Source organism: Nerophis ophidion, linkage group LG04 (genome assembly GCF_033978795.1).
Source record: "Nerophis ophidion isolate RoL-2023_Sa linkage group LG04, RoL_Noph_v1.0, whole genome shotgun sequence".
Lineage (NCBI taxonomy): Eukaryota > Metazoa > Chordata > Actinopteri > Syngnathiformes > Syngnathidae > Nerophis > Nerophis ophidion.
In genome coordinates, this window is record NC_084614.1 from 19,431,958 (window position 1) to 19,449,239 (window position 17,282).

General features: G+C 41.5%; 1 protein-coding gene across 4 annotated transcripts in view; it reads left to right on the top strand.

Moving 5' to 3' along the window:
• The window catches only part of nt5c1aa (5'-nucleotidase, cytosolic IAa), a 73,469-nt gene extending 71,345 nt beyond the window's left edge, over window positions 1–2,124 (top strand). Inside the window, exons 7-8 of one of the 4 annotated variants that reach the window (XM_061897364.1) lie at window positions 1,513–1,599; window positions 1,899–2,124. In XM_061897364.1, coding sequence (XP_061753348.1) covers window positions 1,513–1,599; window positions 1,899–1,977 — 166 coding nt within the window. In that variant the 3' untranslated portion in view covers window positions 1,978–2,124. The remainder of the gene's footprint in view (window positions 1–1,512; window positions 1,600–1,898) is intronic. The other 3 variants (XM_061897366.1, XM_061897363.1, XM_061897365.1) reach the window with 3 other exon arrangements.
• The last annotated feature ends 15,158 nt before the right edge of the window (window positions 2,125–17,282 follow it).

The window sequence follows — 17,282 nt, forward strand, 5'->3', positions numbered from 1 at the left end:
TTATATACCGGTACGGTACATAGCCAGGAAAATACTGTTGTGGAGGGGGGTGGCCTGTGGACCTGCAGCGAAGCGGGGTGTGCCAAAACCGGCTTCGAGATCAGCGACAGGTGGGTTGAGGGCCCACCTGTGCCTGGTTATCTAATCACCTGTCGCTCTATTGAAAGAGAGTTGTTGCAGTTGGAGGAGCTGCTGAGCGGACGCGCAGAAGAAAAGACGTTGTGCTGAAAAGCAGAAAGATGGACACATTTTTATGAAAATAAATCAGTGTTATACCCCAAATTCCTGGCTCTCCTGTCAATGCTTGTTGGTCCGAAGAACCCACTGGAGGGCAACCTTCACAACGGTATTCTAAAGTATATTTTTGTTTTCTAACCAGGAAGCAAGTACACGATTACAGCGTGAGGAAGTTCACAAAGACATTAGTAATGAATGATGGGCTAGATTTTTTGTTTTTAGCATGGTTTGAACAGGAATTTTAATTAAAACAATGAAGTGAAAACAAAGTTTGATTGGGCAACGAGGAGCAAACGATATCCATCAATTTTCTACCGCTTGTCCTCTTTTTTGGGGCGGGGGTAATAAGATGTCTTCACATTTTGCATGTGTGGCTCACATGCAAAATGTGAAGACATCTTATAACTTTCATCTAGCGCACAGGTGTCAAACTCATTTGGCCTTCAAAAGCCTGGAAATATGGATCAATAAAATACTGTAACTTTTCTAACTAAATTTATTATTTTTTTCTATTTTGGGAGAAAAAAAAATGTACTCCATGTCATCTCATATGCGGTCCTCTCCAAGGTTTCTCATTTCTCATAGTCATCATTATCACTGCCACCGACGTCCCACTGGGGTGAGATTTTCCTTGCCCTTATGTGGGCTCTACCGAGGATGTTGTTGTGGTTTGTGCAGCCCTTTGAGACACTTGTGATTTAGGGCTATATAAATAAACATTGATTGATTGATTATGTTAACTTAAATATTGTCTAATTATGGAAAAATATATTAAACACTCAAACCATTTTTAAGTAGAAATAAACACTAATAATAATGTTTTCAAGCAGATTATCCATTAAATTGTGCAATGTAAAAGTAGCAATAGATTTCATGGTAAAATTTAGAAATTTACTGTGTTTTTTTTTACAGCATTTTACTCCAAATGAAAAAAACTGTACTTTTTTTTTTTACTGTAATAAACTGTGGTGCCATTTACAGTAATACACCCAAAAATCTAGAGTTGTTGATTTGCGGAAAAAAAAACCCCCAAAAAACCTGCCAGCTCAGGTACCAACATTTCACTGTAAAAATGCAGTTTTTTTTAATTTACAGTAAAAAAAAAAAAAAAAAAATGTAAATTTTGCAGTAAAATGCTGGCAACTTAGCTGCTTTTTTATTCATTGTTTTTATCATAAAAACAGCAGTACCATTTTTCCATTTAAAGTAATATTCACACAATTTTGAAGGGAAATTATTGCAACTTACCATATTTTTTTGTTTGCATGTAGGTAGCGACTTGTCCAGGGTGTACCCCACCTTCCGCCCAAATGCAACTGAGATAGGCTCCAGCACCCCCCGCGTACCAGAAAGGGACATGCGGTAGGAAATGGATGGATGGACAGTAATACACCGAAAAATCTACAGTTGTTGATTTGCAGAAAAAAAAAAAAACCTGGCTGCTCACGTACCAAAAGTTTACAGTAAAATTGCAGTTTTTTTAATTTACAGTAAAAAAAAACAAATGTAAATTTTAAAGTAAAATGCTGGCAACTTAGCTGTTTTTTTATTTTTTGTTTTTACCATAAAAACAGCAGTACTGTTTTTCCATTTAAAGTAATATACACACAATTTTGAAGGGAAATGATTGCAACTTACCATATTTTTTTGTTTGCATGTAGATGGCGACTTGTCCAGGGTGTACACCGCCTTCCGCCCGAATGCAACTGGAATAGGCTCCAGCACCCCCCACGACCCTAAATGGGATAAGCGGTAGAACATGGATGGATGGACAGTAATACACCGAAAAATCTACAGTTGTTGATTTGCAGGGGGGAAAAAAACCCCGAAAACCTGGCAGCTCACGTACCAAAATTTTACTGTAAAATTGCAGTTATTTTTATTTACAGTTAAAAAACAAATGTAAATCTTACAGTAAAATGCTGGCAACTTAGCTGTTTTTTTATTTTTTGTTTTTACCATAAAAACAGCAGTACTGTTTTTCCATTTAAAGTAACATACACACAATTTTGAAGGGAAATTATTGCAACTTACCATATTTTTTTGTTTGCATGTAGGTAGCGACTTGTCCAGGGTGTACCCCGCCTTCCGCCCGAATGCAACTGGGATAGGCCCCAGCCCCCCCCCCCCCCCCCCCCCCCCGCGACCCCTAAAGGGATAAGCGGCAGAAAATGGATGGATGGATAGTAATACACCGAAAAATCTACAGTTGTTGATCTGCAGAAAAAACATAACAAAACAAAAAAAAACTGGCAGCTCACGTACCAAAATTTTACTGTAAAATTGCAATTATTTTTTATTTACAGTTAAAAAACAAATGTAAATATCACAGTAAAATGCTGGCAACTTAGCTGTTTTTTTTAATGTATATATTTTTTTTACCATAGAAACAGCAGTACCGTTTTAGTCCTGAGTTCAATCCCGGGCTCGGGATCTTTCTGTGTGGAGTTTGCATGTAGGTGGCGACTTGTCCAGGGTGTACTCTGCCTTCCGCCCGAATGCAACTGGGATAGGCTCCAGCACCCCCCGCGACCCCGAAAGGGATACGCAATAGAAAAATGGATGGATGGACAGTAATAAACCGAAAAATCTACAGTTGGTGATTTGCAGAAAAAAAACAAAACAAAACAAAACAAAAACTGGCAGCTCATGTACCAAAATGTTACTGTAAAATCGCAGTTTTTTTATTTACAGTTAAAAAACAAATGTAAATATTACAGTAAAATGCTGGCAACTTAGCTGTTTTTTTTAATGTATATATTTTTTTTACCATAAAAACAGCAGTACCGTATTAGTCCTGAGTTCAATCCCGGGCTCGGGATCTTTCTGTGTGGAGTTTGCATGTAGGTGGCGACTTGTCCAGGGTGTACTCTGCCTTCCGCCCGAATGCAACTGGGATAGGCTCCAGCACCCCCCGCGACCCCGAAAGGGATACGCAATAGAAAAATGGATGGATGGACAGTAATAAACCGAAAAATCTACAGTTGGTGATTTGCAGGAAAAAAAAAAAAAAAAAAAAAAAAATTGCAGCTCATGTACCAAAATGTTACTGTAAAATTGCAGTTTTTTTTATTTACAGTTATAAAATGGGTTGTACTTGTATAGCGCTTTTCTACCTTCAAGGTACTCAAAGCGCTTTGACACTACTTCCACATTTACCCATTCACACACACATTCACACACTGATGGAGGGAGCTGCCATGCAAGGCGCCAACCAGCACCCATCAGGAGCAAGGGTGAAGTGTCTTGCTCAGGACACAACGGACGTGACGAGGTTGGTACTAGGTGGGATTTGAACCCGGGACCCTCGGGTTGCGCACGGCCACTCTCCCACTGCGCCAGGCCGTCCCTAAAAAAACCAAATGTAAATATTACAGTAAAATGCTGGCAACTTAGCTGTTTTTTTTTTTATGTATTTTTTTTTTTTTACCATAGAAACAGCAGTACCGTTTTAGTCCTGAGTTCAATCCCGGGCTCGGTATCTTTCTGTGTGGAGTTTGCATGTAGGTGGCGACTTGTCCAGGGTGTACTCTGCCTTCCGCCCGAATGCAACTGAGATAGGCCCCAGCACCCCCCGCGACCCTGAAAGGGATAAGCGGTAGAAAATGGATGAATAGACAGTAATACACCGAAAAATCTACAGTTGTTGATTTGCAGAAAAAAAACAAAAAAAAAAAACCTGGCAAAATTTTACTGTAAAATTGCATTTTTTTTTATTTACAGTTAAAAAAAACAAATGTAAATTTTGCAGTAAAATTCTGGCAACTTAGCTGCTTTTTTTTTTATCTATTTTTTTTTAACCATAAAAACAGCAGTACCGTTTTTCCATTTAAAGTAACATACACACAATTTTGAGGGGGAATTATTGCAACTAACCATCTTTTTTTTACATTTAAGTTTTTAAATAAAATGCATAAAAAAATGCGTTATAATAGTATTCGCTGTTAGAAGCGGCCCTCTGGGGGCAAGCATAACTGCGATGTGGCCCTCAGTGAAAAAGACCTTGACCCCTCTGGTCTAGCGGATCGTGTTTCTATCGAGAAAGGCATCAAAACTGAGGCATATTATTATTTCAGCACGTTTCAGTTTGATGCCTGCAAACTCCACCGGAAATTAGGTTTTCCTGGTAAACACTGATATAAAAAAGATAAGTGGAAAAAACATTTAAGAAAACAGGTCAGCATGGTGGAAAAAGGGGTTAGTGCAGTTGCATCACAATACAAAGGTCCTGAGTAGTCCTGAGTTCCATCCCGGGCTTGGGATCATTCTGTGTGGAGTTTGCATGTAGATGGCGACTTGTCCAGGGTGTACACCGCCTTCTGCCCGAATGCAACTGAGATAGGCTGCAGCACCCTCCGCGACCCCGAACAGGACAAGCGGTAGAAAATGGATGGATAGATTTAAAAAAACAGCAAGTAACTCTAAGATTAAACGGCAATGTCGCTATTCACCATTGGGGGGCAGCAGTGTAATGCACAGAGTTCTGTTAATATTGAGTAGGTTTAGTTTTGTATATATTGTTTTCATTTTGAAGGCATGTTGCAGTGATGTCATTTGCATCCATTTCAGTCTGACAAATGTCTTCTCAATGTGTGCCCCTTATCTATTTAAGACAGATCCTCCCGTCTCCATTAAACACAGCCGGAGATATATGTCCTAATACTCCCTGCATCTGAAATTGATCCTCCCAACACAATTCGGGCAATAAAAGCCAGGAAACGATCGTGCATCAGCAGCTGCAGGGCGACGGCCTGGTGTCTCGGCGCTAACGGCACCGCAGAGACCCAAAGTGTTCATTTAAGGCTGTGGAATAATGGACAAAATAAATGTGCATTTCATGGCACGGAGCCAGTGGGCTGCAGCGCCGGCTCCTACACATGGAGGCTGCCTGGAAAGCGCATGCATCAACAGACAATATCCTTCAGCTTGAAGGCATCGGGGAGCATACAGTAAGATGATGGCGTTGTGCTTCGTTATACCCAAAAAGGTCACTGGGGAGCACAGTGTGACTCCTCTTATAGGACACACCATTTGCATTCTCCTGCTAGTGTCCACAAAAGTGAGGAAGTCAGTCATTCCAATAAAGAGCAGTGTTATTGTCAGACTTGACCTTTTATATAAGGAGGTTGCACATACTCCCGTATTTCTTTGAATTGCCGCCGGGAAAATAGTATGCGCCTGCCTAGAATGACTCAAACTCGTTTCGCAAAATAATTAGCGCATGCTTAGCATTACCGCCGGCACCGGATTAACGCCGGGTAGAACTCGTTTCGCAAAATATTATTGTGGAGAGACAGAGCCGACAGCAGGCTCGGACAAACAATGGTCCTGCCCAGGATGGCGGCCAGAAGGCGGAGCATGCACCAGAGCAGAGAGGCGGGGCACGCCTGGAGCAACGCTGCAGCCATCAGAGTCAGGTGCATAGTTCACACACCTGCTCTCAATCCCTACATCTTCTTCTGCAGCATCATAAAAGGGGAGAAGGAGGAACAATCGGGGCAGAAGTAGGAGAGGAACCACCCGAGAGGGAAGACCACGAACGCGACGAGAGAGATCTGGAGCGAGATCAATCAATCAATTAATGTTTATTTATATAGCCCTAAATCACAAATGTCTCAAAGGACTGTACAAACCACTACGACTACGACATCCTCGGAAGAACCCACAAAAGGGCAAGGAAAACTCACACCCAGTGGGCAAGAAGAATTCACACCCAGTGGGACACCAGTGACAATGATGACTATGAGAACCTTGGAGAGGACCTCAAATGTGGGCAACCCCCTCACCCCCCTTCTAGGGGACCGAAACCAATGGATGTCGAGCGGGTCTAACATGATACTGTGAAAGTTCAATCCATAGTGGCTCCAACACAGCCGCGAGAGTTCAGTTCAAAGCGGATCCAAGACAGCAGCGAGAGTCCCGTCCACAGGAAACCGTCCCAAGCGGAGTCAGATCAGCATCGTAGAGATGTCCCCAACCGATACACAGGCGAGCGGTCCATCCTGGGTCCCGATGAGCGGTCCATCCTGGGTCCTGACTATGGACAGCCAGTACTTCATCCATTGTCATCGGACCGGACCCCCTCCACAAGGGAGGGGGGGACAAAGGAGAAAAAGAAAAGAAGCGGCAGATCAACTGGTCTAAAAGGGAGGTCTATTTAAAGGCTAGAGTATACAAATGAATTTTAAGGTGAGATGAGCCACCGCGGACGATGCAGTCACAGGCCACCGAAAGGTGCGCCGCGACGAGCAGGAAGAAACGGCGCGCTAGAAATTGGCGCGACCGACTGGCAAGAAACTATGTTTATTGAAACAATAAACCAGAGTCAAACCTTAGAGAGTTCAAGCTAGAAAACAGTTGCCTCATTGCGCCCGAGAGTTACGGACTAGCCTAGTCCCAGAGTCTTAAAACATGAACGCAAGTCAGTTGGAGACAATAAGTTGTCATATTGAGTGCATGTGTGTTCTGCTAGTCGTCTCGGGTCGACCCTGCCTCCAGTCAAGAGTCAGCTGGGTTAGACCCCGAACAGGACAAGCAGTAGAAAATGAACGGATTAGTATTACAAGGACTGACTACTCTCAACGTGTGGTGCAAACCGTCAAGCTCCACTCATACAGAGGTACAGGACCATATTTATTGGTCTGATATTACAGTTTATGACCGGTTTACGGCCTAGATAGTTGCTAGCAAGTTCACACAGGGCACCAACATATCTACTTTGGTCCTGTATCGATTGTCACTGCAACCCACACAATGACGGCTGGAGACCTGTCACAATTATTTTTATCAGGGCACGTCTCGAATTTCCGCGGGGTCAAACTCGTTTCGCAAAATAATTAGCAACTGCCTAGAATTTCCGCAGGGTCAAACTCGTCACGTCCTGATTGACACTTCACTTGTTCTCATTTTCAAAATGGAGGAGGCTGATTCCAATAATTAGAAATCGCATAAAGGGAAGAAGAGTAAGAGCTATTCAGTAGGATTTAAGGTCCAAGCTATTGAATATGCTAAAAAGAACAGTAAGCAGCTATGTTTTATTAATATACCGTAGCTGCATGTGTCAAATATGAGTGATTAAAGTTAAAGTTAAAGTTAAAGTTAAAGTACCAATGATTGTCACACACACACTAGGTGTGGTGAAATTTGACCTCTACATTTGACCCATCCCCTTGATCACCTCCTAGGAAGTGAAGGGAGCAGTGGGCGGCATATGCCAGGTCGTCTCCAAGGTTCTCATAGTCATCATTGTCACCCACGTCCCACTGGGTGTGAGTTTTCCTTGCTCTTATCAGATTAGATTAGATTAGATAGTACTTTATTTATTCCGTCAGGAGAGTTCCTTCAGGAAAATTACAATTTCCAGCACAATCCCATTCAAGATCAAACAAACATTACAGGGAGACAGAACAGGATCGCTGACGGATCTGCCGGCTTCCAGCGCCCCTTACAAAAAAGATGAGATACAGGTAAACAAAGGGCATCAAAGAACACAGAGGACATTAAAGACATTAAAGCAGCAGATACAACCAGACACTTCTACATACAGCTATGAATAAAAAGTAAAAGAAACATATCCACTGTGGTGGCCTCTGCGGTGTTTCACACCATCGTCCGCCGGGTTGGAGGGAGCATGGCCAGAGACAGGAGCAGACCCAACAAAGCAACCAAGAGAGCCGACTCCACTCTCGGCCAGTGTCCAGTCCGCATGGATGAGCGATGATACGTCCAAGGAGACTGAGATGTCCGACACCTGCTCACCCAGCCAAGACACCGAGAAGCCTCTCCGTCCCGGCGCTCAGTGCTAGTTCCGCAGCCCTGTCCCCTCATCCGCACCTCCTCCAGTCCCTCCAAACCGACTCCGGTGTGGCAGAAAGCCAGCAGCTGGTCTCCATGGCCAAAAGACTCCCGGGACGCAAATCCAGAAGTCCACAAAAAAAGCACCACAGAGGTCACGAAAGTGCCACCCCTTGTCACACAGTCCCAAAGGGTCCCGGACCAAAAGGCAAGAAAATATAACACATGAAAACAAGAGGGAAACACAAAAAATGTGAGCCTACCGAGGATGTCATAGTGGTTTGTGTTGTGGTTTGTGCAGCCCTTTGAGACACTAGTGATTTAGGGCTATATAAGTAAACATTGATTGATTGAAAAACAAGAAAACGAAAATTGTCTCATTTACCGAGCATTGACCCAGCGACGAGGAATATAAAATAGAGTGATCAACGAAGGAGACAGGTGGGACTACTAATCATAAACTGAAGACAGGTGTGTCTATTTAGTGTCCGAGGCAACAAGAAAAGTAAGCAAAGGGAAAAACGCGCTGGAACAGAACCAGACTCGGGCATCGGAGAACCGTAACAAACATAATATGAGACATGACCTCTCAGGTCATGGAAGCAATTAACCTATAGAAGCGGCAAGCCACTCCGGATTCATGCAAGTCGGCAGAAATGCGTGACGAATGCGGCCACGTCCTTCCCAATGTGCCGACCCGCCATCAAAAATTCAGGAAGATTGGAGCATGGAGAAAGAAGTTATGACCATTGTCAATTTCCACAACAAGGAGGAGATAACAATGTTTAGTCATGATCAGATCATAGTTTGGACGGAGAACTGACCATTAAGTCAAGTAAGGAAATTTTGATGGTTGAGAGCACAGAGCAGATTTTGGTGCCGGGCTCAGATAAACCACGAATGGATACTCAAAGCTACCCATTCGTGTGTCAAGGAGTCATCATATTATAAAGCAATTCTTATCACAATCTGAATTTGTGGAGCCTAATATTAAATGTTGACCGTTTTGTGGCGAGTTATCAAATTAAAGTTTGGCACAATGCCACGCCCACATCCTACAACGTAGGCAAAAATCTTTTGTAATTCATCATGGTCCGTCAGTCTAGTATCTGTAATTTGAACCGCGGCTCATTTGGTCAAAGTTGGGTTGTTTCCGATACTAACATTTTTGATACTTTTTAGGGACGTCCGATAATAATCGGACTGCCGATATTATCCGTCGATAAATGCTTTAAAATGTAATATCGTAAATTATCGATTTCGGATTAAAAATGATCGGTATCGGTTTCAAAAAGTAAAATTCATGACTTTTTAAAAACGCCGCTGTGTACACGGACGTAGGGAGAAGTACAGGGCGCCAATAAACCTTAAAGGCACTGCCTTTGCGTGCCATTTCAAACACATGTTGCCTACGGCTTTTCACACACACAAGTGAATGTACTGCACACTTAGTCAACTGCCATACGTATAAACAACTTTAACACTGTTACAAATATGCGCCACACTGTGAACCCACACTAAACAAGAATGACAAGGAAATTTCAGGAGAATATCCGCACTGTAACACATGAACACAACAGAACAAATACCCAGAACCCCTTCAGCACTAACTCTTCTGGGACGCTACAATATACTCCCCCGCTACCGCAACCCCGCCCACCTCGGGAGCATGTCCCAATTCCCAAGTTGCTGTTTTGAGGCATGTTAAAAAAAAATAATGCACTTTGTGACTTCAATAATAAATATGGCAGTGCCATGTTGGCATTTTTTTCCATAACTTGAGTTTGAGATGATTTATTTTGGAAAACCTTGTTTCATCATTTTAATGCATCCAGCGGGATATCACAACAAAATTAGGCATAGTAATGTGTTAAATCCACGACTGTATATATCTGTTTTGTTTTTGACTCCATTAGTTCCTGTTTTTGCGCACTCTTGTTTGTTTTGTCACCATGACTACCAATTAGTTTTTACCTGTCATGTCACGCACCTGGTTCATTTGGACTCATGCACCTGTTAATCACCACAGCTTTTAAGCCTGTAGTTGCCAGGCAGTCAGCCTGGCGACATCACCCTCTACACACTCCTGATTGCTCACTTCCTGCCATAGTTTCATGCTTTTCACGTGACAGTAAGTGTAGTTTTGTTACATGTCCTTAGTCTGTTTATGTGTTAGTTTTGTTTTCTTAGCCAAGTTTTGAACCTCTGCTGAGAGCGCCTTTTTTTTGTTCCCCGCCCTGTGCGCGCCCTTTTGTTCGGTACTTTTCGAGTTAAGATTAAAAGATGTCATTACCTTCACGCCAAATCCGGTCCAGTCGATTTGCACCACGGGAAAACAAACCACACCAAAGTCCATGCCTTGACAAGTAGGGGAGACGTGGACATCAATTAATTTTCCTGAGGGAACTCTTCGGAAGGAATCAATAAAGTACTATTTATCTATCAGTGTGAATCTATGTTAGCTTTATTTTTCATCTCAGATGTAAACAAATGCACCATAGTGTCAATTCCGGTCCTCCAACAATTGCTATATCTTGGGAAATCCAAATACATGTTCATATATTTCATATAGCCTGTCATTTGTACAAATTTCAGAAGTGATTCGGTCATTTTAAATAGACTTTGTTCACCGAAACCGGATGTCGTGATGAAGTATCCACTTCCGATGGTGACTGCGTCTTGCCCCGCGCACACAAATGACATAGGTCGCCCAAAGCTGGCGGAAAAAAGATCATTTTCAGGTCGCCATGCGTTTAGCCTGGCACATTTCAAAAGATCTGATTCCAATTGGATTCAGGACTAAATCTGATGCCAGAAGATCAGATTTGAAGCACTTTGGAGCGTTTAGACTGGCAAAAAAAAAAATCTGATCTGTGTCACTTGAGGGCAAAAAAATCTGATCTGCTATGGAGTGTAAACGGGCCCTTACTGCTGCTTTAACAGAAAATCTTATAATACATTAAAACAAGTGGTGTGGGAAACAATCGATTCGAATACGAATCGAATTGTTTACATTGTGCGAGTCAGAATCGATTTTAATTTTTAAAAAATCGATTTTTTAATTTTTTTTATTTATTATAATTTTTTTTGTATTATTATTATTTTTTTTTCAATCCAACAAACCACTACACAGCAATACCATGCAATCCAATTCCAAAACCAAACCTGGCCCAGCAACACTCAGAACTGCAATAAACAGACCAATTGAGAAGAGACACAAACACGACACAGAACAAACCTAAAGTAATGAAACAGAAATTAATATTATCAACAACAGTATCAATATTAATTAAAAATCCCTCACTGACATTATCATTAAACATTTATAAAAATAATAAAAAAGAACAATAGTGTCACAGTGGATTACACTTGCATCGCATCTCATAAGCTTGACAACACACTGTGTCCCATGTTTTCACAAAGATAAAATAAGTCCTATTTTTGGTTCATTTAATAGTTAAAACAAATTTACATTATTGCAATCAGTTGATAAAACATTGTCCTTTACAATTATAAAAGCTGTTTTTTTAAAAAATCTACAACTCTGCTAGCATGTCAGCAGACTGGGGTAGATCCTGCTGAAATCCTATGTATTGAATGAATACAGAATTGTTTTGAATGGGAAAAATATCGTTTTTGAATCGAGAATCGAATCGAATCGTAAAAAAAAAAATCGATGTATTATCGAATCGTGACCGCAAGAATCGATATTGAATCGAATCGTGGGACACCCAAAGATTCACAGCCCTAATTAAAACAGTTTCTTATTGCAATAAAAAAACAATGTTGGCATTAAACAAGATAACAGACTAAGCAAACGGGTTCCAGAGACTCCTTATTTGGCTGCTGACGTATGCAGTAATATATTGTGTTTCATTTGGTTAAAATTATGGAGGGACAATGGATAGATGGATGGGACTGGTAACTGTTATGTCTTGTGATCATGTTTTGTTTAGTTATGTTCTGTTTTGTTTAAGACTCCATTGTTTCCAGTTTTTGCACTTCCTTGTTTGCTTTGTTTCCATGTCAACCCATTGGTTTTCACCTTGTCCCCATGTCACGCACCTGCTTTCACTTATCACCAGAGTATTATTCAAACCACAGTTGCCAGGTAGGCAGCCTGGGGACATCTGTCAAGATTCGGACTTTGGTGTCTGTCAAGATTTGGACTGTGGTGGGGTTTGTGAAAACAGGTGCGTGGCGTGGAGACAAGGTGAAAACCAATGGGTTGACATGGAAACAAAGTAAACAGGGAAGTGCAAAAACAGGAAACAATGGAGTCTTAAACAAAACAGAACCTAACTAAACAAAGTCCCACTGGGTGTGAGTTTTCCTTGCCCTTATGTGGGCCTACCGAGGTCGTAGTGGTTTGTGTAGCCCTTTGAGACACTAGTGATTTAGGGCTATATAACTAAACATTGATTGATTGAAAACATGATCACAAGACATGACAGTAACCTTGTGTTTTAACATGTTTATCTACACTTCTGTTGAACTGTAATAAGCACTTATTATTTTGTTGTTTGGATACTTTACATTAGTTTTAGGTGATACTACACATGTTGGTATCAATTCAATATCAAGTAGTTACAGGATCATACATTGGTCAAATCTAAAAGGTGTCTTTTGTCCAGGGACATACAAACCCCAAAACCAGTGAAGTTGGCACGTTGTGTAAATCATAAATAAAAACAAAATACAATGATTTGCAAATCATTTTCAACTTATATTCAATTGAATAATAGACTACAAAGACAAGATACTCAACGTTCAAACTGGAAAACCTTTTGCTAAAATGAGCTAATTTTGGAATTTTAAAAAAAGCTGGCAGAAGTGAAGTGAATTATATTTATATAGCGCTTTTCTCTAGTGACTCAAAGTGCTTTACATATTGAAACCCAATATCTAAGTTACATTTAAACCAGTGTGGGTGGCACTCGGAGCAGGTGGGTAAAGTGTCTTGCCCAAGGACACAACGGCAGTGACTAGGATGGCGGAAGCGGGAATTGAACCTGCAACTCTCAAGTTGCTGGCACGGCCGCTCTACCAACCAAGCTATGCTGCAAAAAAGACTGAGTAAGTTGAGGAATGCTTATCAAACAGGTGAACAGGCTAATTGGGAACAGGTGGGTGCCATGATTGGGTATACATGCAGCTTCCATGAAATGCTCAGTCATTCACAAACAAGGATGGGGCGAGGGTCACCACTTTGTGAACAAATGCGTGAGAAAATTGTTGAACAGTGTAAGAACAACATTTCTCAACGAGCTATTGCAAGGAATTTAGAGATTTCACCATCTGCGGTCCAGAATATAATCAAAAGGTTCAGAGGATCTGGAGAAATCACTGCACATAAGCGATGATATTACGGACCTTCGATCCCTCAGGCGGTACTGCATCAAAAAGCGACATCAGTGTGTAAAGGATATCACCACATGGGGCTCAGGAACACTTCAGACAAGACCACATTTCAAATTGTTTTTGGAAACTGTGGACGTCGTGTCTTCCGGACCAAAGAGGAAAAGAACAATCTTGATTGTTCTAGGCGCAAAGTTCAAAAGCCAGCATCTGTGATGGTATGGGGTGTATTAGTTCCCAAGACACAACGGACGTGACTAGGATGGTAGAAGGTGGGGATTGAACCAGTAACCCCTCAGATTGCTAGCACCGACACTCCCAACTTCTCCACGCCAGTCCCCTGAAATACTTGTAATCAACAGAAATATAATGTTTTAACCCAAGGACTACAAAGCGGAGAGAAGGCCGGATCTGCCCAAGTTTTGAACTCTTTTACAACCTCTTTTTGAACTCTTACAACAACCTTTTTTGTGAACTGTTTAAGACCCCGTCCCTTTGGAAGCAGCTGTTGCCATGTGGTCAGGGAAGGTCCAAATAAAAGGAGGCATGTAATTTTTTTGGCAGAGCGTGCTGAGACAATATACAAGGGTATAGTGTCCGGGCGTCTCTCCTCAAATTGAGCCAAATGTAAATCCGTCTCTGTTTAATTCTTTGCTTCTTGTCTTGTTTAGTAGATGTCATCAGTGTGTGAACCTCACAGCTAGATTGTCAATTTTGAAATTTAATGTCTGGGCCTCCAAATATATAACATTTTTCACCTGACCTGACACTCTTGCAAAACCTGGTGAGTTTTCATGCTTGTTAAAGGCCTACTGAACCCCACTAGTACCGACCACGCAGTCTGATAGTTTATATATCAATGATGAAATATTAACATTGCAACACATGCCAATACGGCCTTTTTAGTTGACTGAATTGCAATTTTAAATTTCCCGCGAGTTTCTTGTTCCTTTGCCCCTGGTGCCGCTCACACTGGTGAATGAATGATGAATGAATGATAGGTGGTGGTCGGAGGGGCCGTAGGCGCAAACTGGCAGCCACGCTTCTGTCAGTCTACCCCAGGGCAAATGTGGCTACGAATGTAGCTTACCACCACCAGGTGTGAATGAATGTTGAGTCCCACTTCTCTGTGAGCGCTTTGAGTGTTTAGAAAAGCGCGATATAAATCTAAGTACATTTTGTTTGTTTGTTGTGAAGCAGAGCGGTCAAGCGAACATGTTTTCTCCATGTCAACCAGCATGTTTTTGGATGGGGAAATTGTGATTTATATCTTATCGGAGATATTGGATTATTTGTCGACCTGCAGCAGCTGTTTGAAAGGCAGCTCTGAGCCTGGCTCCACGGCTTCTCTCTGAGACACTGCATGTTCATCGCAGCCATCAGACCTTGATGTATGTCTTTCCAGTCTTTAAAATCTCACTAAAACACTATTAAAACCATAAGCAGATAAGGAATCTTCCAGAATTATCCTAGTTAATGTGTCTAATTACATCTTTTTTTTTCTTCTAGTCCTTCACTATTAATATTCTGTCATGCCTGTAATTAATTTTTAAGCTTGATCATGTTTTTTTTGTTTTTGGACTCTTGTTTCCCGTTTTACACTTTCTGCTTTTTTTTTCTTTCCATAGTAACCCATTAGTTTCCACCTGGTCTCCAAGTCACGCCCAGCCCTCAGTCCCACACCTGTTTCTAATCATCCTAGCTGCTATTTATACCATTTTGTTTCTATCCTCGTCCTGGGAACTTTGCTATTTGCCTTCACGCCTGCTATTGCATTGCCTACATATGCTACTCATTCTCCATGCCCACGATCACCTGCCACGCACCTTGCTATTCTTGCCTTCTGTTTTTTTTTTGTCACAGTAAGTGTTTTGTTTTGTTTATTGTCATGCCATCTTGCTGTTTATGTTCATAGTTCATTCATGCCATCGTGCAAGTGTTTTTGCTTCCTGTTTGTATTTTGTAGTCTGGTAATATACCTCCTTGTGAGCGCCCTTTGTTTTGATTCTTTTTGTATTTAGTGTATTAAATTATCATCATGTACCTGAATTCACGCCTGGCTCGTCCTGTAATCCCTCTGCGTCGAAGGAGCAAAACCAATCCATGTCATAGTCCTGACATATCCAAATTCACAAATCTTTCATCCTCGCTCAAATTAATGGGGAAATTGTCGCTTTCTCAGTCCGACTCGCTCTTACTGCTGGTGGCTCCCATTATAAACAATGTGAATATGTGTGGAGCCCTGCAACTCGTGACATCACGCGCACACACGAGTCATAACAAAGACTATAAAAATGAGACCCATTACCTCCCTGCTTTTTTTAGGGATATTCCGGGACGGGTAAAATTTTGAAAAAAAATTAAAAAAAAAAAAAAAAAAAAAGCCACTGGGAACTGATTTTTATTGGTTTTAACCCTTTTGAAATTGTGATAATGTTCCCCTTTAAAGGGGAACATTATCACCAGACCTATGTAAGCGTCAATATATACCTTGATGGTGCAGAAAAAAGACCATATATTTTTTTAACCGATTTTCGAACTCTAAATGGGTGAATTTTGACGAATTAAACGCCTTTCTGTTTATCGCTCTGGAGGCGATGGCGTCGCCGAGGTAATACAGACGCCATTTTGATTTTCAATACATTGTAAACATTGTGTCTCAGCTCTGCTATTTTCCGTTTTTTTGACTATTTTTTGGAACCTTGGAGACATCATGCCTCGTCGGTGTGATGTTGGAGGGTGTAATAACACGATCAGGGACGGATTCAAGTTGCACCACTGGCCCGAAGATGCGAAAGTGTCTGCCGTCAGACCCCCATTGAATGTGCCGGAGTGTCTCCACATTTTACCGGCGATGACAGACATGGCACAGAGATGTATGGATAACACAGCAGATGCATTTGCAGCGATAAAGTCAACGAAATCACAAAAGGTGAGTTTTGTTGATGTTGACATATGTGCTAATCAGACATATTTGGTCGCGGCGTGACTGCCAGCTAATCGATGCTAACATGCTACGCTAATCGACGCTAACATGTTATTTACCGGCGGTGCTAAAGCAGACATGGCAAAGAGAGGTATGGATAACCTGCAAATGCATTTGCAACTATAAAGTCAACGAAATCACAAAGGTGAGTTTTGTTGATGTTGACTGCCAGCTAATCGATGCTAACATGCTATGCTAATAGATCCTAACATGCTAATTACCGGCGGTCGTAAAGCAGACATGGAATAGAGATGTATGGATAACCTGCAGATACATTTGCAACTATAAAGTCAACGAAATCACAAAGCTGAGTTTTGTTGATGTTGACTGCCAGCTATTCGATGCTAACATGCTATCCTAACATGTTATTTACCGGCAGTGCTAAAGCAGACATGGCACAGAGATGTATGGATAACCTGCAGATGCATTTGCAACTATATTACGTTTCCTTCCACCCACATTTAATGCGAAAAAAACACTTACCAATCGACTGATTTAAGTTGCTCCAGTGTCACGAGATGCAAAAGTCCTGATCGTTTGGTCCGCACATTTTACCGGCGATGCTAACGCAGCTGTTTGGCCATGCTATGGCTATGAATAGCTATTCGCTCAATAGCTTCAGTTTCTTCTTCAATACTTTCAGACTCAAACCATCCGTTTCAATACATGCATAATCCATTGAATCGCTTAAGCCGCTGAAATGCGAGTCTGAATCCGAGTTTGAATCCGAGCTAATGTCGCTATATCTTGCTGTGGTATTCCCCATTGTTTGTTTGTATTGGCAGCACTGTGTGACGTCACAGGGATATTGATATTCGCATCGCAAATAGCGAAAATCAAGCACTTTAAAGCTTTTTTTAAGGATATTCCGAGACCTTTAAAACTTAGAAAAAAACTTAGAAAAATA